Source organism: Perognathus longimembris, chromosome 8 (genome assembly GCF_023159225.1).
Source record: "Perognathus longimembris pacificus isolate PPM17 chromosome 8, ASM2315922v1, whole genome shotgun sequence".
NCBI lineage: Eukaryota > Metazoa > Chordata > Mammalia > Rodentia > Heteromyidae > Perognathus > Perognathus longimembris.
Window position 1 is genome coordinate 44,960,006 of NC_063168.1, and position 22,986 is coordinate 44,982,991.

General features: G+C 39.8%; 1 protein-coding gene across 1 annotated transcript in view; it reads right to left on the bottom strand.

The window, feature by feature from the left end:
• Ppp1r21 (protein phosphatase 1 regulatory subunit 21) overlaps positions 1-22,986 on the bottom strand; it is a 58,978-nt gene that overhangs the window by 27,967 nt on the left and 8,025 nt on the right. Inside the window, exons 2-12 of the mRNA XM_048352960.1 lie at positions 19,702-19,770; positions 16,295-16,441; positions 14,699-14,800; positions 13,633-13,797; positions 13,395-13,453; positions 11,875-11,969; positions 7,301-7,353; positions 6,616-6,765; positions 3,001-3,102; positions 2,823-2,911; positions 109-245 (exon numbers count right to left, since the gene is read on the bottom strand). Of these exons, the coding sequence (XP_048208917.1) occupies positions 109-245; positions 2,823-2,911; positions 3,001-3,102; positions 6,616-6,765; positions 7,301-7,353; positions 11,875-11,969; positions 13,395-13,453; positions 13,633-13,797; positions 14,699-14,800; positions 16,295-16,441; positions 19,702-19,770 (1,168 nt within the window). The remainder of the gene's footprint in view (positions 1-108; positions 246-2,822; positions 2,912-3,000; positions 3,103-6,615; positions 6,766-7,300; positions 7,354-11,874; positions 11,970-13,394; positions 13,454-13,632; positions 13,798-14,698; positions 14,801-16,294; positions 16,442-19,701; positions 19,771-22,986) is intronic.

A 22,986-nucleotide genomic window follows, 5' to 3' on the forward strand; every position in this document is an offset into this window, starting at 1 on the left:
TTAAAACTCAAAATTTTCTAACTCCACATCTATGCTCTTCTCATTCTACCAAGCTATTCCATCCCCCTTCCAGACTCTTAGGCTTCAAGCTGAGTCATGAGCACTTACTTGGCAAGGCAAGAAGAGCCATGTAAGTCTGCAGCTTCTCAAACACAGCTGTCATCTTCTTCATGTCCTGGGACAGCTCTAGATTCCGAGCTCTTAACGCAGATGTGCAAAGAGAAGATTCACATTCTTCTTCTAAACTAGGAATGGGCAGATTTTTTTAAAGTGAGTATCTGAATGACTTTGAGTTAGCAATTAGAAACCATTGAACTTCTCAAACATCTATATCCAAGGACAGACTTTACCAAAAAAGGAATATGATCTTATTTATATGGTTCCCTTTTTTGCATACACAGAACTACTTGCTGCAAATGGAGCAACAGAGGACTAAATGAAGGAAAACATAAAAGTCTTATACCCAGTCAGTTGCCAGTGGCTCATGTCTGTATTCCTAGCTACTCAGGAGATTGATATTTGAGGATCACGGTTCAAAACCAGACTGGCAAGAAAGTCTGTGAGACTCTCATCTCCAATTAACCTCAAAAGAGCCAGAAGTGAAGCTGTGGCTCAAGTGGTAGAGCACTAGCCTTGAGCACAAAAGCTCAGCGACAATACCCAGGGCCTGAGTTCAAGTCCCAGGACTGGCACATGCACCACATACACACACGCGCGCATGCACGCGCGCACACACACACACACACACTCCTGAGGGAAAGACAAGGATATTAAAATATTAAGTACTGGAAGTAGCACTGTGGCTCAAATGGTACAGCACTAGCCTTTAGTAAAAAGAGGCTCAGGGGCAGCGCCCAGGCCCCAAGTTCAAACCCTACAACAAACCAAAACAAAAGGAAATAAAATATTAAGTATTAAAATAAGGGCCACATCCTGTGATCCCAGCTACTCAAGAGGCAGAGATCAGGAGGATTTTGATTCAAGGCCAGCCAAGCAAAAAGTTAGTAAGACCTCACATCAAGTGATAAGTTAGATGTGGTAGTTCACACCATAATCCCAGGTACCCAGAAGCATAGGTAGGAAGCTCACAGTCTGAGGCCAGCTCCAGGGCAACAAAAATTCCACAAGAACCTATCTGAAAAAATAACTGAGGCAAAAAAGGACTCAAGGCATGGCCCAAGTGGGAGCAAGCACAAGGCTTTGAGTTAAAACTCCAGTACTACAAGGAAAACAAAATCCTTAAAATATTTACAGGAGACATTTCAATGATGACATACCACTAATACTAGCTGAGAGACTAAGAACTCTTTTTCAGCATGTATAGTTTCAAAAGTTAAAAACAGACTAAAACACAGTCTCTTAGAGGCTCAGATATAACAGCAAATGCTTAGCATTTTCATAAAATACATTTCATTATATTCAGTTTTAGATAGTTACTTGGGAAAAATTTCTTAATGTTTAGAAATATGGACTCTTCTTCACATTTATCTTAAAATGTGTAAGTAATAGTCAGGAGTTGATGGCTCATTCCTATAATCCTAGATACTTAGGAGACTAAGATATGAGGGTATCAGTTTGAAGCCTGCCCAGGCTGACAAATATGAGACACTCTTATGTCCAATTAGCCAGCAAAAAAAAGCTGGAAGTAGAAGTGTGACTCACAGGAAAAAGCACCATCCTTGAGAGAAAAGGTCAAGCAAGAGTGTAAGGCCCTGAGTTCATGCCCCAGTACCAACACACAGGCGCGCACGCTCGCGCACACACACACACACACACAAAATAACCAAGTAAAAAAATATTTTTACATAAAACTACAGAAATACTATCCGTGGTCATGTAATCTCAAAACTCTGGAAGTTGAGGCAGAAGGATTGTGAGTTCAAGGCCAGCCTGCACTACATAGCAAGACACTGTTTCAAATACACCAAAACAAACAAAAAAAAACAACTAAAAAATTTAGCACAACAATCCTAATTATGTCTACGTCCTTCTCTTTCCTTCACAACTTTTATGTTACTTAGAGCAGACAGCTCCAGTCAATTCTGAGCCTGCTTGCCACTAAACAACAGGTCAATCTGTCAATTTAACTGATATTTAAAGTAATGCCCCTAAGTTGTTTAAAAACATGAATTCCTTATGAGAGATGGCTAAAAAATTTATTATAAAACATTCAACAACAGAAGCCTTAGGTGAAGAAAGGACTTATGGTTTTTAAAAGATATGAACAGTATTTTCTCACTTAAAAATCTTAAGAAGCTTGGTGCTGGTGGCTCGTGCCAGAAATCCTACTACTCAGGAGGTTGAGATCTGAGGATAGCAATTCAAAGCCAGCCCGGGCATGAAGGTACATGAGAGTCTTATCTCCAATGAACCACCAGAAAATTGGAAGTGGCCCTGTGGCTCAAGTGGTAGAGCGCTAACGTCCAGTTAATCCCCAAAAAGTCAGAAATAAGAGCTGTAGCTTAAGTAATAAAGAGCCAATTTTGAGCCAAAAAACTAAGGGATAGCACTTAGGCCCTGAATTTAAGGCCTATTACTGGCACAAAAAAACAACAACACATGTTCATTTCAGTAGCTATGTCATAAATGATTACTGAAGACCCCAATTCACATCATTACTTGGCTATAAAGTAGCACAAGAGCACTACTGAAGACCACCACTGAGAGACAACTCCATTCTCCACGACACTTTTCCTTGTGCACATGGGCTGTGCTGCAGGGAGTCAGGCAGATCACAAAAGGCATGGGTCCTGTTTTATCAACTGCAGAGCAAGTGAGGTTCCAGCACAGTGCCCCAAGCTCCCTGGCCTCCAGGGGAATACCTTTTTAACTGATAAGGAAGAATCTTCCTAAGGAAACATACGTAGGAGGTGAGATGCTCAGAAAAGGTTTTCATTTTCACAGTTGTCTCCTGGAAAAAATTTAAAAAATCAAAGTTAAAAGTGCTATTGGACCAAAAGAGCTCCCCCACTTCCAGACACAGCCAAGGAAGAAAATTACCAGGACGGTCACAGTGTCCTCAGTAATACTTTCAAATAAATGCAGCATTCCTTCCTCAAGGGGGCGGACATAAGACGCATTTTCATGAAGGTATTGTGAGAACTAAAAAGGAGAAAGCAAATTGTGAATTTATTCACTGGAAAATAATCATCAAGGGCTGGGGATATGGCCTAGTGGTAGAGTGCTTCCCTCACATACATGAAGCCCTGGGTTCGATTCCTCAGCACCACATATATAGAAAAAGCCAGAGGTGGTGATGTGGCTCCAGTGGTAGAGGGCTAGCCTTGAGCAAAAAGAAGTCAGGGACAGTGCCCAGACCCTGAGTTGAAGCCCCAGGACTGACTGGAAAAAAAAAAAAAAAAAACACACCTTAAAAATGAAACTAAGCATCAAACACACTACTAAGTCAATATATTGAGTTATAAGCCTAACTTCTTTTGAAAGTTTTCTGTGAAATTTGGCTTTTCCTCATATGCTCCCTTCTAAGAGTCCCAAATAATATCCCCACTCCTCATCTCAGTCCAAATCAAGGAACAACCAGACACTGGAAGAAATAGAGATAGGTAGACAATACAACTCAGCAGAGGCGGACTAGTGTCCCTGAACACCTGCTTTTCTAGAAGGGTCCCTGTTGAAACATAGGAAGTTGCATTTACATAGTATACTTCATTTTTTAAAAATAAAAGCTAGGGGCTGGGGATATAGCCTAGTGGCAAGAGTGCCTGCCTCGGATACATGAGGCCCTAGGTTCGATTCCCCAGCACCACATATACAGAAAATGGCCAGAAGCGGCGCTGTGGCTCAAGTGGCAGAGTGCTAGCCTTGAGCGGGAAGAAGCCAGGGACAGTGCTCAGGCCCTGAGTCCAAGGCCCAGGACTGGCCAAAAAAATAAAATAAATAAAATAAATAAATAAAAGCTAAAAGCTTGGTGCTGGTGGCCCATACCTATAGGAGTCTAGTCACTTGGGAGGTTGAGATTGGAAGGATCATGGTTCTAGGTCAACCACGGCAGAAAAGTTTGCAATATCCCATTTCAACCAACTGCTGGGCACAATGGCACTGGCCTTTCATCCTAGCTATGTGTTAAAATAGTTTAGGATTGCAGTTTGATGCCAGCCTGAACAGAAAAGTCTATGGACTCAATGGAAGAAACAGGGTGTTATGGTGTATGCCTGCTAATCTAGCTACAGCAGGAAGCAAAAATTAGAATGCTTGTGGTCCAGGCAATAAGTGAGACCCTATCTCAAAGATAATGGATGCAGTAGAGTGCCATGGCTCAAGCCTGTAATCCTAGCAACTTAGAAAACAGAGATCAGGGCATCATGGCTTAGTGTCAGCCCAGAAAGAGAAAACCAAGCTACTGAGGATTATTTTTACTGTACACAACATTCAAGACTAACAAATGCCAAAAAATGTAATTACCAAATGATATTAAAGCTTTTATAACTATTACAGATGTCTTAACATGTAAAAGTTTCAAAATAGCTTCATGGGTTATAACTATAACTCAGTGATAAAATGTGTGCTTAGCATGTACAAAGCTGTAAATTCAATCTTAACCTCATCCCCTAAAATAATTCAGAAAAAAAAATCCTACAAATCGAAACCTTAGAAGCAGAAGGTAGCTTTTATTTAGGAATATCTCAGTTGTCAGTATTAGATAATAGCTCAAAGTTCAGTTTCTCAGGATAGAAGTGTACAATGTGTACAATGAGCCCACTACAGACTATGTACATACATGATCCTGTACTACTCAGTCTCTCTGGGCTCTACCTTCACAACTGAACTCTAAGATTCCAGGTCTTAAGGGCTAACTCATGATTTAAGGAACAATTTTAGATATTCTGATCATCATCTAATAACTGGTTTCTAAATCTCTTGTACTATTATAAACTTATTAGAAAGCTCACATAAAGCCTTCCACTGTCCAAACACCTAAGGAAAAATATTGAACAATACATGAATTCTTCAAAATAACAAAGTGCTTTAGAGTTGGCAAAGAACCAATATGAACTCTATTATAGGAAGTGTAATTATATTAAAGTGTGGCAGTACTATTTTTCTTAGTCAGGTATTTTGAAAGCTTTTTCCTCACAGCAATAACTAAAGAGTGTTTCATAGGACAAACTTTAATTTTCAGGAATTTCAATGTATTTGTGAAGTCCAACTAAGATTGATGAAAACCAAGCTTCCTATATCTAAGACACAATATCTGACAACAGAAGCTAACCCTTAGTGAGTACTTACTCGTCTTCTCAGTATGTTACATGTACTATCCCATTTAATCCTCAAAGATCCGCACCTGTGAGGTAGGTACTACCTCCTCCATTTTAAAGATGGGGAAAGTAAACCACATAGAGATTAAATAAAATCTCTAGCTAGAATATGGCACTGCTGGAATGGAAACGCAAGAAGTCTGACTGCAAGTCTTAGCTATACTATCAGACACTTTGAGTATCCAGGGCCATTGAACACTATTCCTAGAAAATGCATACCGCACAAAAACAAGCTGGGAAAAAGAAGACAATTGACATGACTTATTTCAGATCACCTTATCAGGCCTCAGAGAACAGACATCTCTAGAGGAAGAACCCTCAGGTTCCTCCCAAACAAGAAGAAAGAAAAAAGGCATCAAATTAACCTTTTAAACAATAAGATGGCACTTTTTTTTTTTGCCAGTCCTGGGGCTTGAACTCACGGCCTGAGCACTGTCCCTGGCTTCTTTTTGCTCAAGGCTAGCACTCTACCACTTGAGCCACAGCACCACTTCTGGTTTTTTTCTATATATGTGGTGCTGAGGAATCAAACCCAGGGCTTCATGTATACGAGGCAAGCACTTTACCACTAGGCCATATTCCTAGCCCAAGATGGCACTTTTCATTATGTCATCCTTGGTCAAAAAACTGGAAAGGCTTTAGTTCTAAAACACAGTGAAGGTCTAGCCTTGGCCTGTCCCAGGCTCAGACCTGTAAGCTACAAAAGGATAAGATTTGAGGATTGTAATTCAAAGCATGCCAGGCAGAAAAGTTCCTGAGATTTTTATCTCCCATTAACCACAAAAAGCCAGAAGTAGGTTCAAGTGGTGAAATGCTGACCTTAAGCAAAAGAGCTCAGGGATAGCACTCCAGGCCCTGAGTTCCAGCCCCACTACCCACACAAAAAATAAAAACAAAAACAATGCTTATTCATCATTAACCCTTCACCATATCTACCCCCCACCCTATTATGCTTTCAAGCTACATGAATTTGCTCACATCGTTTTCTTTTCTCTCCTTCTATTCAAAGTTTACTCATTCTTGAAGGCCCAGTCAAATCCCCAAAGAATCTTTTCCTGATATCAATGGCTTTTATCTCTCCTCCTTGATAATCCCATTCCAATTACTAGCCACTCACTGGCTCACTGACATGGAAGTATTTTAGCAGGTTCCCTAGTATTTATTCTTAAACAACTCTATTTTTGTCATACTTGTTTTGAGAGTAAGAACGTAACTAGTGGCAGGTTTTCCATGTTCTCCACAGTGCTTGGCTAGCAGACAGAAGTGGTCTAAAAATTAACAATTCTGTATTTGTTTTTCCTACCTATTGAAAGCAAGAAGTGTTCTGGGTTAAATTTACCTTCTGATTCAATGGTGATATCGTATCTATGGCAGAATCAACAGGAAAAATCTGAATCCTCTGTTCTGTATAGGTGTGGAAGTTCAGAAGAGCTGTCACAAGATCTTGAACAAAAGCCAGGGCCTGCCCAGCAATATCACGCATCTTCAGCTTTAAATGAAAAGTATACAATGTCAACTATCAAATTATTATTCTAAAACTTTATGAAGTCTGCTTCTGGAGAAAAACATTTGGTGTCTAGCATGAATATTTCCTGGTTTAAATTCATTTGCTCCCACTTAAATTTTGATTCTCCTACCTAAGTAAACTAGAAGGCCACTAGCTTTGGCAAAGATACTGGTTCTACCCAAACTAGGACATAGAAGATTTACTAATGTAAAAGAAAATAGCTCAGGACAGAGGGCATGGTTCCAGAACACATGCCTCATGAGTGAGGCAAAAAAAAGAAAGAAAGAAAAAGAAAAGCAAGTGTCCAAAAATTAAGGCATCCTCTAATTTAACATTAATGTTAACAGAGACAATAAAAATCAGTATTATTTATGAATGTACAAAGAAAAGTAAGTTATAAATTTTAAAAAATGAACAAGGAAAACTGGATAAGAAAGTAAAGCAATGAATTAGCACATTAATCCTTATTTCTGGAGCACACATGGCTGAATATACGCACATGTACTTCATTCTTTACCTGATGTCGTCTATTGTGCAGTGGGACGTTGAGTGCATTATACTGATTATACTCTACAAAACAAAAATGAGACACATAATCTCTCACTTTACATGCACAGAAAAACAGCTTAACTGCAAAATAACACATATTCTGTAGTAAAGTCAGATTTGCATGAGAATTCAAAATACCAATAAAACAGTCACAGTATAAATGGAATCTATATATGGAATTAGTGCTTCCTCAGATAAAGTAACATTTATAATTTTTTTTAACTTTAGGATTAAAAAGAAAGCCTAACATGCACGCTTCCAGTTCTACAAAATCATTCAAAGACTTCTTTGGGGCTTATCAAGATTACTTAGAAACTGGGGCTGGGGATATAGCCTAGTGGCAAGAGTGCCTGCCTCGGATACACGAGGCCCTAGGTTCGATTCCCCAGCACCACATATACAGAAAACGGCCAGAGGCGGCGCTGTGGCTCAAGTGGCAGAGTGCTAGCCTTGAGCGGGAAGAAGCCAGGGACAGTGCTCAGGCCCTGAGTCCAAGGCCCAGGACTGGCAAAAAAAAAAAAGATTACTTAGAAAGCTCATGATGTTATTGCTGTCATCTGTCATTCCCTTTTGAGTGACAGTCATCCAGTCATTCATAATCCTCCAAAAATACCACCGTTTCTAAAACAATAACAATGTTAGGAAATCTACCAGGTGCTGCTATCAGAGACTTAATCCCAACTGTCCTGGGCTGGTTTTACTGTCTTTCTCACAGTCCTCCTCTCCACGCTCCGAGTTTGTCAACAACCTCTGATGGCTTGCTAACTTCCAGCTCCACCCTTCCTGCACCCCTCATTTCAGTGACCATCTCTCCTCACTACTTTAGCTCCCACACCTACTCGCCATCTAAGTGCTGTCAGAATGATCTGAGCCAAATCCTCATTGTGAAAGTCCCTGTATCCTTCTCACCAGGGTTCTCTAATTAGAAAACCTCTGCTACAACCTGGCTAGGTGTTCCTAGCTCAATTTCTGTGCCTCAATCACCTCTCTTCAATCAGCCCTCCTAGAGCTCTGCTTCTGTCTCCACCCCAGCCCTTCAACCATGCTTTCTACTAACATAAAACCAGAACAAGATCTGTTAGATGCATTCTACCTAACTTCAGGGGGGCTTTGGCTCTACTTTGCAACCCAGGATTCAGTGCTAAGTCCCTATCATACCTCCTCCTAGAGCAACTCCAAACCTCTTCCAGCTGAAGCCTCCAATACCATTCCTCATCTCTTCTCCTGCTCATGGATGAAACGCCCTCCCCTAGTAGGCAACCAGAAGCACCAAAGCAAAGTACTTCTTATAATTCAGGGCCCTAGAGTCTGTGGGTCACATATCTTTCTTCAGCTACCCCTCCTCCTAGACCCTTAACAATATCTGCTCCTGACCTGCTCTGGACCAAGCACATTTGTCTCTCTCTCCTTTCTATCTTTTTGGTAAGGTCTTGCTTATATAGCCCAGATTAATTTTGAACTTGTAAACCGCTTGCCTCAGCCTCCTGAGGGCTGGGATTATAGGCATGTACACATAGCCCCTTCTTTCTCTCTCTAGTGTCATTACTGTCCTAAAAGAAGCATTTGTTGCAACTCAACTATTTCCACAGTAACTTTTCTTTTCTCTGTGCTGTAATTGATTCCCTGCCCTGTACTTGATTCTCATGCACTCCCTTCATTCCCATTGTTGAAAAAACATCTTTGTTTTTATCTGTTTCCCAGTATCCAGTCCCTGTGTAAACAATCTGGTATCTACCCTACATGAAAAAATTACCCCCAAAAGTTACTAGTCCTTTAGAGTTGCCATCAGGCCCAGATCCAGGTGCCTTTCTTACCATCACTTCTCTGAGTCTTCACCCTAGCTTCTCTCCAGCACAGCTCCTCCCGTCCCCCATTGCCGAGATGGATCCTGCACAGGCCACTTTGTGCTGTGCCTTGTTCCTGCCTCTCCACAGCAGGGCTAATCCAGCCTGATAGTGTCAATAGACTCTTTGCCCCCCGTCTGTTAGAACACTCAACAATCAAGTTAACCGATAAGCCTGCTCCTTGTCTCTTGTTATCATTTGGACCTCACATGTCCCTCAAAAGCCCACCCATCAAAGACTCAATTGCTGGCCTGTAGTGTTACTGGGAGGAAGTGGAACCTTTAGCGGGTGGGACCTACTAGAAGAAAGTTAGGCTATAGGGAATGTGTCTTCAAAGAGACACCGGGATCCCAGCCCCTTCTTTTCTCTTTGCTTCCCACCTGCTATGCGGTAAGCTCCTTTGCCCCACCATGCACTCCCATGCTGTCCTGCTTTGCCACAGACCTAAAACTTGACGGAGGCCAGCAAGAATGGACTGAACCTCTGAAAAAGTGAGCTAAAACAAACCTCTCCTGCTTTTAAACTGATTACCTCAAGTATTGCATCATAGTGATGAAAAGCTAACACAACTTTTTGTACATGTTGCTGGTCCTAGGGGTTGAACTCAGGGCCTAGATGCTGTCCCTGAGCTTTTATGCTCAAGGCTAGTGCTCTACCACAAGAGCCACAACTCCATTTTCAGCTTTTTGATAGTTAATTGGAGATAAGGGTCTCATAGACTTTCCTGCCCCAGCTGGCTTCAAACCACAATCTTCAGATCTCAGCCTCTTTAGTAGCTAGGATTACTGGTGGCAAATGACCACCAGTGCCCGGCTCTAACACACCTTTTATTCTGTCAATAACCACCATCTTCCCCCTTGCCTCCCTGATAGGACCGAGCTATTCTTTCTCCTTCCAGAAAACGATCTGCACTTCCCTGTCAGCCCATGCTACAGCCTCCATGTTGGCACACCAAAACTATCATCACGAAAGCCCTAGTCTCTTCCCTCTCACTCTAAGGCAATCAGTGTTTTATAGGTGGATAAACCCTGTCAGTACATAAATCTCATCTTGACAATACCTAGCTAAGAAATCTCACTTGAGGGCCCTGTGGATGAAATCCTCAATCTTTAAGGCATAGTCCTTAAATAACAAATCTGTCGCTGGCTTCCACATCCCAACCACCCTAGCCAGATGTCATTCTTTACTTCTGTTCCTGAGGCAATGGTAGCAGCTTCATCCCACTTACAATTCCCTTCATGCAATTCCCTGACTGTTTTCATTTCTCTCTGCTCCCCAAAACCTGCTCATGCATGTCAACCTGACTCAAAACGTGCCTCCTCTGAGAAGGCCTCCTCAGTCACCCCTCAGAGTAAGTTCTTCATGGCACAAGATAGTTTGTATTTTCCATGCAGACATTTCTTTATCTATCTCTTCTCCACTAGATTATTAATTCCTTGAGGGTAGAGATCCTTACCTGATAAATTTTTTAGTCCCTATGCTACCTACCCATGTGAGCACTTGGCAAGTATTCTGCAAATATTTTGGGACTGAAAGCAGTAATACACATGAAATGTGATGTGACAGGACCTCTAACTAAGTGACAATTAGTACTAGAAAAGAAAAACTCCAAAAGAGAGTCAAAGGGAGTTATAAGGATCTGGGTGCCACTGGCTCACACCTGGAATCCTAGCTACTCAGGAGGCTGAGATCTGAAAATCACAGTTCAAAGCCAACCAGGACAAAAAAGTCTGTGAGACTCATATCTCTAATAAACTACTACGAAAAAGCCAGAAGTGGCACTGTGGTTCAAGTGGTAGAGCACTAGCCTTGAGCACAAAAAGACTCAGGGAATATGCCCAGGCCCCAAATTCAAGCCCCAGGAAAATAAAAAGCCAAGGTTTCAAATCCAGGGAATCAAAAGTATGTAGTATGGTTTCCACTGATGCGATAGCTAGGGACAGGAGCTGTTTTCAAGGGGGAACTTAGGTTTCTGAGACAACCATGACCTGTGCTGATTTTAGAATTAGATCAAACTACTATTTTCCTGGGGTTTCTTCTGTCTTTTTCTCTTGCTTAGGTTTTTCCTAAGAAAAATTTAAGAGAAATGAAAATTGAGTTCAATCATGTGGTTGTAGAAAAAGGAAATGTGTGTTAATTTAAAGAAGTTGCAAAATCTAAACAGCTAAATATTTTCTTTGCTTTCAAGGTTTTGTCTGAATTCTTGTATAAAGATTACAAATTTGGAAGTTATTACTTAAGTAAGGCGTTATCTTCACTTTTTGAAAAGTACTTTTCTGTTGCTCATGAGTATATAACTAGCCAGACCATTCCCAAGATGAACAGGAAGCAGAATTTACCAGCTTCGATCACTAGGCCCTCCCCCAACAACCACTCTGATTATATAAACATTCAACTAATTTATGTGAAGGTGGTTTTTATCTTAGAATATCACAATTATATTCAAACAAAAAATACATTTGGATTTCTTCCAAGATGACTGGCTTTGTAGTAGTTACATAATCATTTTAAATCTCCCTATGAAATGTGAGTGCCAAAGCTAATCAAGAGAAAAGAAAGCAACCCTCAGCTGGACCATTTTATTTATTGTTGTTTGTTTGTTTGTTTTTGCCAAGGAGATTAGAGATCACTTTAATTAGCTGCCTACCACAGACAGATTCAGAGTTGGAAATAATATAAAATGGTATCAAATACCTACTTGTATCATTAAAAGGGACTTTTTCATTGATGATTGATAAGGAGTCTTCTAATCTACTTGACAGATCTTCATGAAGATGCTTTAACTGTAATTGACTGAAAGAGAAAAATACAAGACTATATTATAACCGATCAGGGAATGTTCATTTGTTACCTCGAAGGCTGTGCCACATATTGGGGACACAATGCTGATAGCTGTTAAACGATGAAGAGAAGCTGTGCACCAGTGGCTCATGCCTAATGATCCTAGCTACTCAGGAGGCTAAAATCTGAGGATCAAGGTGCAAGGCCTGCCCAGACAGAAAAGACTGTAAAAGGCCTCTCTCTAATTAACTACCAAAAAGTGGCAAGTAAAAATGTGGCTCTAGTGGTAGAGTGCCAGCCTTGAGCAAAAAGGCTCAGGGACGGAATCTAGGCCCTGAGTTCACACCCAAGATCAGCTCACACACCAAATTAAAGAAGAAGAGAAATATCACACCTCCATTCTTAAGCACCTAAGGCTTCTGAAGGAAGGAACTGATTACAGTCTCAGTACATTATACAAACCTAAGTTTCCTTCCCCAAGCAGAACCACTTCAAAAGCACAAATTTTATTTTTACACAAGTAAATGCTTATTTAAGTATCATTGTGAAATGATTTTGTTTTTCTTTAAGTTTTATATCAGAGGGGTTTTTTGGTCAGATTAAAAGCTGACAGTTTCATTTTGGTTCAATTATCAGCACTAAGTACACATCTAGATCATGCATTTACTTCCACCAGTGCAATGAACTGAAGTAAATTCACTTGACCAATTCTATTAAAATCTGAAGTATTATGAAGACCATGAAATATGTCATGTGCCACAATGTATGGCCTTACCATACCTTGCTAAGTAATATCTTAAAATTTAGACATCTCTAAACTATAAAATCTCTATTTTATTCAAAATATACCAGAAAAAAGTTGGCACAAAGATTATTGTCGACATTCCAGGTCTCTCCTTAGGGGTCTGAAACAGAGAGCACCCAGTCCTCAGTATGAGAGCCTAGGACATGCCTGCCATGCCCAAAATACCTGCCAGCTGTAACTACTGCATAAGCCACTCAAGAATACAGAGGCCCAGTCAAGTATCAGGTAGCTTATTACTACAATACCAGCTACTCGAGCCTGTGATCTAAGGATCACAGTTCAAAGCCAGTCTCAGCAGACAAATACAAGAGAGTTTTATCTCCCATTAGCCAGCAAAAGTTGGAAATATAAATATGGTTCAAGTGATACAGTACCAGTTGTGAGCAAAAAAAGCCAAGTGAGAGCATCCTCAGTTCAGGCCGCCATTCAGGATATGTATGTACACACACACACACACACACACACGCATGCATGAGCGCAAGCTTGCGCACATGCTGAAGCCCCAGAGAATGCATGAGGACCCTGGAGATTCCCTACTCCCATCTCCTCAGCTCAAATGGGAAGCAGAGGAACAACCAAAACCCAAAACTCAGGTTCTTACTTCAGGGCCCTTAGAGTTTGCTTCCACATACCATTCCTCTGTTCGAAGTCGACATTCCTTGGCCTCCTTTTCTAGAGTCTGAGATTTTACCTGAAGTTTAGAAGAAAAAGAAAAGCAGACAGTTTAGGCTACAGCTGAAAACATGGTTGAGAAACACTCAGGCCACAAGCTTTCCTGAAACAACTAACTCCATGCTGTGCAGAGCACATGGACAACTTTGAAAGGCCTGGACTAATTTTTACTATGCTCTCACAAACAGTGGGGCTTACTTCTAGCTTCGCCTTGTCATTCTGAAGTTTCTCAATGGTTTCCATGTATTTCCTTGTCAGGCCATCAACCACAGCTTGGTGCTGGGCTGCTTCTGTCTCCAGAGCCGACAGGCGACTCCTCAGCTCTGCTTCCACATGCTTGTGCTGCTCATCGGCTTCAAAAAACTGAAAAGGAAAGAGCATTTTTGTTCCTTCTCATGAAACACCAATTCATATATGAGAAAACCAACAGCAGTGACTATTCACAGAATAACATGTGTATGGCTGTAGGTGGTCCGTGCAAAACCCACAGGTATTATCTCAGTGTATCAGAGGATGTACTTTTACTATCCCCCTTTACACATGAAGAAACCAAAGCTGGAACAGGTATAGCTTATGTCTCACAGTAAATGTGAGACTGAAACACAGGATGCCTATTCCAAAGCCTGGATTTCTTTTCTCTTAATCACATGAGTTCCTAGTTCAATTTTTTGGCACATAAAGAATCTAACCGAGGTGCTGTTCCTAAAATACAGGAAGTCCCGGGCTGGAATATGGCCTAGTGGTAAAGTGTTCACGTCGTATACAGGAAGCCCTGGGTTCAATTCCTCAGCACCATATATATAGAAAAAGCCAGAAGTGGCGCTGTGCCTCAAGTGGGAGAGTACTAGCCTTGAGCAAAAAAAAAAAGAAGCCAGGGACAGTGCTCAGGCCCTGAGTTCAAGCCCCAGGACTGGCAAAAAAAAAAAAAAAAAAAACAATACAGGAAGTTCCACCCCTTAATGAGAGTCTGAAACAAAGAATTACAGGCTGGACATGATTACTCCATTGGCAGAGATCAGGAAGAACCATAAGCAAGACCAGCCTGGGCAAAAAGAGCGAGGGAAAAGGAGAAGAAGGAAAGGAAGAGAGAAAAGAGAAAAGAAGAATAAAGGAGAGTGAAGGAAAATGATGTTGACATTCATACTTAAAAGACTGAGACATGAAAAACCTACACAGAGATGAAACACACTATTTGCACTATTTTTTCTACCTCTCAGATCATATGATCCACTTTTACTTCACATAGAAAATAGATTTTTGTCACCTGTATATGCAACCGTTCATTCTCTTCTATCTTCTTTTGTAGATCTTCATCAAAGACACTCTTCTGCTCTTGACTCAACTGAGAAGAAGATTCTCCACTTTTCTGATGGAAAGAATAAGTTATGTCCACATAACTTTCATCCTTTAGAGAAACATCCTAAGGTACACAGATTCTCTATCACCTTAGTAGCTTGTCTCTTCTATGTGTTCATCATTCTCAAACAATCCTGCAAAAGGTACACAGTCCATCATTTAACTTTTCCTATGGGACACAACTGTAACTGCAAATAGTATAAAGGGCAAGAAAGCTTAAAAGAGAGAGAGAAGAACAGATAAGGTCATTTTTCTTTTCAGAGCAATTCAGAGGTAGTTCTGTTGGGAGACAGAACAGACCCAGAAGGCTAGCAACATAAATACACTAATAAATACCATTTCAATGTCATCTTTAGGTTGGAAAAAGAGAGTTTTAACAATTCTACAAGTCTTGCTTGCTAAACTTCTTTAGGAAATGTTATGTAACAGCATTCATAAAGACAAGTTTATTCAGAAATTCACATCAAGTTCTAAGATTTTTAAAAACATTACCTTGCAAAATAAAGACTATTACTAAAAGCACAAGAAAAAAGCTCAAAGATAATGAAAATTCTCTCCCTCTTTTTTACTAATATTAACATTATCTACTGAGAACAGCAGCACTATTTAAAATCTAATAATGACCAACTGTTTTCATGTAATACGCAAACTTCAAGTATTCAAGGGAGACTCTAACAACAAGACTACGTTTAGAAATTAGTCACCACCCTATGCCTTCTTTGTATCATCAGTCATCACTTAAAATGAAGTCACCTACTGATCCAATAACAATTTGTAATTAAAAAGCCCTTTGAAAAATGGATAAGCTATATGAAAACCAAAAACTATTAAATATCTGTCAGGTCTGGAACACAACAGATGCTACTGAGTGACATGCTTGGGGCCCTTGGTGTTTCCAAATTTGGAAACTTTAATTAAAACTAATGCACAAGTGTTCCACACACATCTCTGTTACAGTCAGAGGAGACTGTATCAGTCTGTATGCCTGCGTGGTCTCCAGATGGCCATTTCCTCCCCAGAGATTTTTCAGCATTCTTAGAACATACATGTATATTTTGATAGATTCCCATGTACCTCTAATACCTGCCTGCTGTACCTTCTGTCCCCCTTTCCTGGAACATCAGCACCCCACAGAATACTTCTATGCAGGAAAATGGGTATGGGAAAGGTGTTAACATACTACGTGGTAAACATATCCTAAGCAGTTTCACATGATCCATTTAATCCTCACTAGCCTATCCCCACTTTGCTGATGGAGAAACTAATATAGTCCAGCTACTACATGAACCAAGTACATGTTTGCTGCTAATAAATTCTTTAAAACTGACTTCTGTATAAAAATGCCCCTAATGTTTACTTATCACACATGTATAGCAATGCCTCTTTTCTAGGCTCTATGTCCAGATATAATAGAACATCAGAGAATCAGGAGGAGAATCTGCAGTTTTAACCAGGGTCTTCATTGCATGCCCAGGTCAGACCAGCTTGCCATTATGGGACCTACCTTGTTTTTCTTGCCCCGAGGTTCACTCAGGGATAGCTCATCTTGCAGTAGTTCTACCCTCCTGGCAAGCTGCAGATTTCGAAATGTCAAACTGTCCATTTCCTGTTGCAATTTCCTCAGTGACTGATCTCTCATTTTTAGTTGTTCCTGCATCCAAGTGAGGTTTTGAGGTTCAGAATTAATGAAAAAAGTGATGCTTGCTTCACCAAAATACAATCAAGACCTTTTGCTTCAGGGAATTCAAGTTGTGTATTTATCATTTCAGTTCTTACTTTTTTTTTAGCTTTGTTTTCATGACAGAAATCATCCGTGGGTCAAACCAAGTAAATTTAAAACTAAACAGAAAACAGCAAACACAAAGCTTGGAGCTACAAATTTTTAAACCTAAATTTTTTAAGAGACCCCCAGACTCACTAATGATACTCTTCAGTAAGCAAAACTGATTAAAAACAACAACAACAACAAAAAAACCCAAGTTTGTATTTTCTTTCTATAAATCCTCTCAATCCTCTCTGAACTTAAATCAGTTGAGGAGCTCCTAGCTCTCATTATCTGTTTGCCAGAGTGGACCACACCTGGCCCTTTTATTTTTCCTTGTTTTACCCAATTTATTAGCAAATCTTTGCTGGCCCCTTTAAGAAAAAAAGTAGCCACAACAAACTCTCCCCATTGCCTGGGCCAGGGGTGGGGACCTAATCTAACCAAGGGGCTCCGTGTATACTAGGTTAGTATTCTACCACTGAGCTATATCCCCAGCTCTAAATGAAGTCTTTTCAATACTTGTCTTTACTTTAATGATTCTGATATCTCAAAGATAAAAACCAATATCATCCTAATACAAGAGATATTTTCAGATGCTGTTCTACTGTCAATTCACTTTTTTTTTTTTTTTTTTTGGCTAGTCCTGGGCCTGGCAAAAGCCAGTCCCTGGCTTCTCTTTGCTCAAGGCTAGCACTCTGCCACTTGAGCCACAGCACCACTTTTGGCCGTTTTCTATATATGTGGTGCTGGGGAATCGAACCCAGGGCTTCATGTATATGAGGCAAGCACTCTTGCCACGAGGCCATAGTCCCAGCCCCCTCAATTCACTTTAAAGCTAAATGACAATAAAAACAAAATCTAGAATCTGAACACTTTCTGCTATTCTGTACTGTTAATACCATAATGAGGTAAGAAAGAGAGAAGTTAAAAGAGGAATACTGAGTTTCACACAATTTTTAAAAAGATAAATACTTAGAAAACACAATTCTAAGTATGTTTTTCTGTGAGATTCTAATAACTTTGTGTTCATTGACAATCAGATACAGAGATGGCCATAAACTACCATATGTTTAGGAACTATTTTTATTTCTTTCACTGAAAAAATAAAGTTAATAGGGCTAGAAATGTGGCTTAGCTGTAGAGTGCTTGTCTAGCATGCATGAAGCCCTGGGATCAATTCCTCAGTACCACATAAACAGAAAAAGCCAGAAGTGGTGCTGTGGCTCAAGTGGTGCTAGCCTTGAGTAAAAGAAGCTCAGGGACAGTGCCTTGGCCCAGGTTCAAGCCCCAGGACTGGCAAAAAAAAAAAAATCATAAAAAGCTAAGAGTAAAGCCGGTCACAGGTGGCTCACACCTGTAATCCTAGTTACTCAGGAGGCTGAGATCTGAGGATCGTGTAGAAAATAAAGAAACTAAAAAGCTAAGAGGTCAAATTTTAGTAAACCAATGACTTAGCTATGATAAAACAACCTGAATCCACAGCTAGTGTCACTACATTGGCATTATCTGAATGGTGAAAGCAGAGCTAAAGGACAGAAAAACATACTCCTCTGCTGTTTACTAAGTTCTTAATGTTTACTTGAAATTCAAATGTAAACTTTGGTCCAATTTAAGTCTAAACTATCATACACCTCAAATTTAAAGAAAGTCAAATTAATGAATAGTTACTTCACAGGAACTTCTATGGTAACAATATTCTCACTAAAAGAACTGGAAAACTGTCAGTTGTACTATAATTATAATGATTACTGTGAAGAATCAATAAAAAATAATTTCTTTTCAAGCTGGGAATATGGCCTAGTGGCAAAACTGCTTGCCTCATATACAAGAAGCCCTCGGTTCGATTCCCCAGCACCACATACATAGAAAACAGCCAGAAGTGGTGCTATGGCTCAAGTGGCAGAGTGCTAGCCTTGAGCAAAAAGAAGCCAGGGACAGTGCTCAGGCCCTGAGTCCAAGCTCTAGGATTGGCAAAAAAAATAAATAAATAAAATAAAATAATTTCTTTTCATTGTCATAAATTACCAAAAGTTGACTGAAGCTGGACTCCAACCAATCATTCATTTCAGAAAAAATCTATCGTAATTTCTCACACAACTCTGCAAAGGGGATGATAATGTTATCAACCCCTGTTGAACTGCTGTGAACACTAAAGATAATAGATCTAGTATACTTAGCACAAAGTGTGGCACATAGCAAGTGAAAGGTTTCAGGGTCAGAGCTACATGACAGCAACCACCAGGATACACCCACCAGTGGTTGAGGAGCTTTTCCAGAAAGACACCAGAGAAAAAAATAATCCTAATTCCATCTGTCTAACAAGAAGAGAAATAGCAAGCAAATGGACAGAGAGAGACAGTACATTTAACTGAAACTTGGCCAAGAAGGAGTCTATATCCTGGATTTAATTTATCCACTTAAAAGCATAACTAAGCAGCTGGGTGTGGATGGCTCATGCCTGTAATCCTAGCTACTCAGAAGGCTGAGATCTGCGAATCTGTTGGAAGCCAACTTGGCAAGAAAAGTCCTAATGACTCTTATCTGCAATTAAACACAAAAAGCAAAGTGAAGTTATGGTTTAAATGGTAAATCCCTAGCCTTGAGCAAAAGAGCTCAGGCCCCAAGTTCAAGCCCCAGAACCAGCACACTCACACAAAGGTATAGTGATCTAAGCAATATTTAGTACATGCCTCAGTGCTCTGATTAAAAGTTATTACTACTAAGTAACACAACTAAAGGCAAGACTAATGGACTAGGTGATTCCATGTTTCATTTCTTAGGACCCATTTGCTGAGAGTTGGGAACACAGATATGAATATGATCTGGTCTTCTCAACTGCTATCTAGAGATGACCACAGATACAAAGCTCCATTCATCCAGATGCATTGGGCTAAAGAAGACTTGAGGTACAGAAGAAATGCATTAGATAAAGTCAAATCATACTTTTTAGTAGTTTTTAGTGAAGGAAATAAAATGTGGATACCTCAGGTAATAAAACAGTTAAACACAAAGAATACAGTAATACTATCCCCTATTCCTAGTGAATCAGTATCAGAAGTAGGACTTTAACCCAGAAACCCAGCTGAATTTTCTGCTTTGAGCATGGCAAAACATAACCTTCACAACACAAAGACCAGACTGCATACCTTTAAAGCAGCAGAATTAGCCTGTTCATCCACAACACCTTTCTTTAGGACTTGATTCTGAGCCCGAAGCTAAAAACAGAGAGAACAGTAATTATTTCTAATATAAAACAATCAGTTGTAACCAGAATATCACAAATTACTTTAGAGAAGTCATTATATTTACGTAACTAGATATTTTCTCATATACTCATATGCATATAATATAAACACATAGATAAAACAAAATATTTGTCCCAAAAAGGGAAATGGTTATAGTTCACCATTTTATAAATAAAGACACACAGAACTAGGGAAGAGAAAGAAAAATGAGGGAAGGTGTAACAAATATGACAAGAAATATACTCACTACCTATTATGTAACTGTACCCCTCTGCACATCACCTTGTCAATAAAATTTAATTAAAAAATAAAAATAAATAAATAAAGACACAGGCTGAATTCCCCAACAACATAAAACTAACCAATGGCAGAACTGGAACTAACTAGCGTTGGTGGCACACATCTATAATTCCAGTACTCAAGAAGTCAAAGCAGTGAGACCGTGAGTTCAAGGCCAGCCAGGAAGGCTCTGTTTCAAAAAAAAAACAATTTAAACAAAAGAAAAGGAAAAAAAAAGAAAACCACGGAGACTAAACTCCATGTCTCCAACCTCTATGCATCATTCTCCATATGAAACTAAATCATACCCCTAAATAAAAGCAATACAATAAATAACAGAATACTTAACAGGCCATTTTCCTTGAAATTCTGGTATGCTATCCATTTGTAAAATCCATATAGTTAGACAACCATGGGATAAGAATTGCACAGAAAATCAAAATGTAGGGCATCAACAAACCCAGCGGGACACTGTAGCTAATATTAGTCATGAAAATGTCATCAGAGACAGTAGCCTTAGGAATGATAGGCAATTATTATCAGCCAGCAGCAGCAGTGTACAAGACAATTAAGAAGCAGGTTCAATTTGCAAAATGATTTTACTATCCACTTACATTTGAACGATCATGACATACTGATCATGACATCATCCCAAGTACTTTTCATGTGTTGCCTCATCTAATCTTCACTGTCCTACCAAGTGCATGTTCTAATTACCACTATTTTTGAGATGAGGAAACAGGCACAGGAAAGGGAGGTGGAAATGCTGAATTCATATCTTGGCAGTTTTGACTTCATCGTTACAATGACAGCTAGACAACCTTGACTACTATATCACAAGCTATGCTGGAGTGAAAAACAGTGAGGCTGGTGAGGTAGGGAAAGCTTTGGGAGAAAAAGGAAAACTTGAGCTTTTTTTTCTACAGTTAAGTATTAACAGTTGATGTATAATGTTATTTTAAATAAAGTACACAAAAATTATACTGTTTGATGGCTTTTCACTTCTATCTACATATGTATAACCTCCACTGGCAGTTTTAGAAGATAAAAACCACATCCACAGTAACAGGAAAATATTCTCAGCAAAACTCACATTAAAGATAACTATGTAAGCTCAACACAGCTAATAATCTGAGGGTCGGCGAAGACCAGAAATAACCAGATTTTTCTTCTCTGGGAAACTGAAAGAATGGGACAATTTTATCTACCAACTTTAAAAAATAAAAATCAGTTTTGCTGGGTGTGGGTTGCACATTGCTGTAGTCCCAGCATTTAAGAAACTGATGCAGGAGCATTTCAAGTGAGAGGCCAGCTTGGGCTGCAAGGCTACATGTCCAGAGCCTGGGCTACACAGTGAGACCTTGTCTAAAGGAAAAAAAAATCTCTTTGTAATTCTGCAGAGCTCAGATCAGGCTCCAGAGAACACAGAACTGACTCTAATTCAAGACAAAAGGGCAGGAACATTTGAGTGGTAAACAAACTGAAACACAAAACAAAACAAAAGATGAATATCTTTTACTTTGGGAATGTTAAAGATCACAGATCACTGCCACAACAGAAACCAGGTCCAAATCTTTGTTTTGCTGTTCATAATACAAACTTGAGAAATTCACTGACCCTTTTATGCTTTAGCCACATAGTACAGGTGACTACACACACCTGACCCTATCTTCCTTCTTCTAAGCCTGTTTCGAGAAACAAGTAAGAGACCTACGTCAAAGCATTGTCTAAACTATACAGCGTTCTTCCACAAATGGAAACAGCTCTCCTAGTTACAACTGACTCACAGCAACAACAGGTATATATTTTTACAGTTTGCCTGGTTCGAAGTACTGTTCTAAATGATATGAGAATAAAAGATATGGTGGTTGTTTTTAAAGAGCTTATCATTTAAAGTGGAAAATAAGACATTAAAAGATAATGAGCAATGTAGGCATTTCCTGCTCTTAAAAAAGACGCATAGACACCAAATCCTCTAGAAAAGGTGTTGGCAAACTAGAAAGTCTGAGGGCCAGTTGGCTTGCAATCCATTTTGAAGTTTTTCTGGATCCCAGCCCTACTCCAACATCTCTATTATTGTACAACCGAAGAAGGGAGTGGCCAAGACAGAAACCATATATCCTCAAGCCCAAAGTGCTTACTGTTTGGCTTCTTACAGAAAAAGATTGCTAACTTCTGCTCTGGAGTTCAAAAAAAGCAAAGTACCAGTGCAGTATCCACCAGGTACTATTCTATCTTTTAAGCAATATCAATGAATTCATGGATAATGTTACCTCAATGGCAGATTTCGTATTTTCAAGTCCACAAAGCCAAAGGAGAACAGCATCATTTCACGCCCCTGTCCTACCTGATCTAGTATGTTTTGTGTGTCCAGTAGCTGCTTTAAGGTCTAAGGATAAAGCTTGAAATTTACTAAACTGATTATTTCCTGTAAGAACAGACCACAGTAATTAAAAAAAAAACACCTTGCACTTTAAGACATAATTAAGGCTACATAAAGCAGAATGAATAGAACACTTTGTTAAAAAGCCAAAAGGGTAAGTGGAGGTGTGGCTCAAGTGGTAGAGTGCTAGCCTTGGAAGTGCAGAGAGCCAGGCAAGAGTGCAAGGCTGGAGTTCAAGCCCCAGTACTGGCATACACACAAGGGAGGGACGGAGGGAGGGAGGGACGGAGGGACGGATTTTCAAATTGTGTATATCAGATTACAACAAATAATAAATTTATATCTGATCATAAAAATTTGTACTGCTTGCTAAATAAGTCAAATATGGCTTCAATCAAACTATTTAACAGAAAACCCTGCTTCTGTAGAAATGTGTATATCTAAATGTTTTCTGTTATTTAGGTTAAGAAAGGATTGTGCGCCTGAACTGCCCTGTGTGGCCTCTGCTGCCTCCCTGCACCACC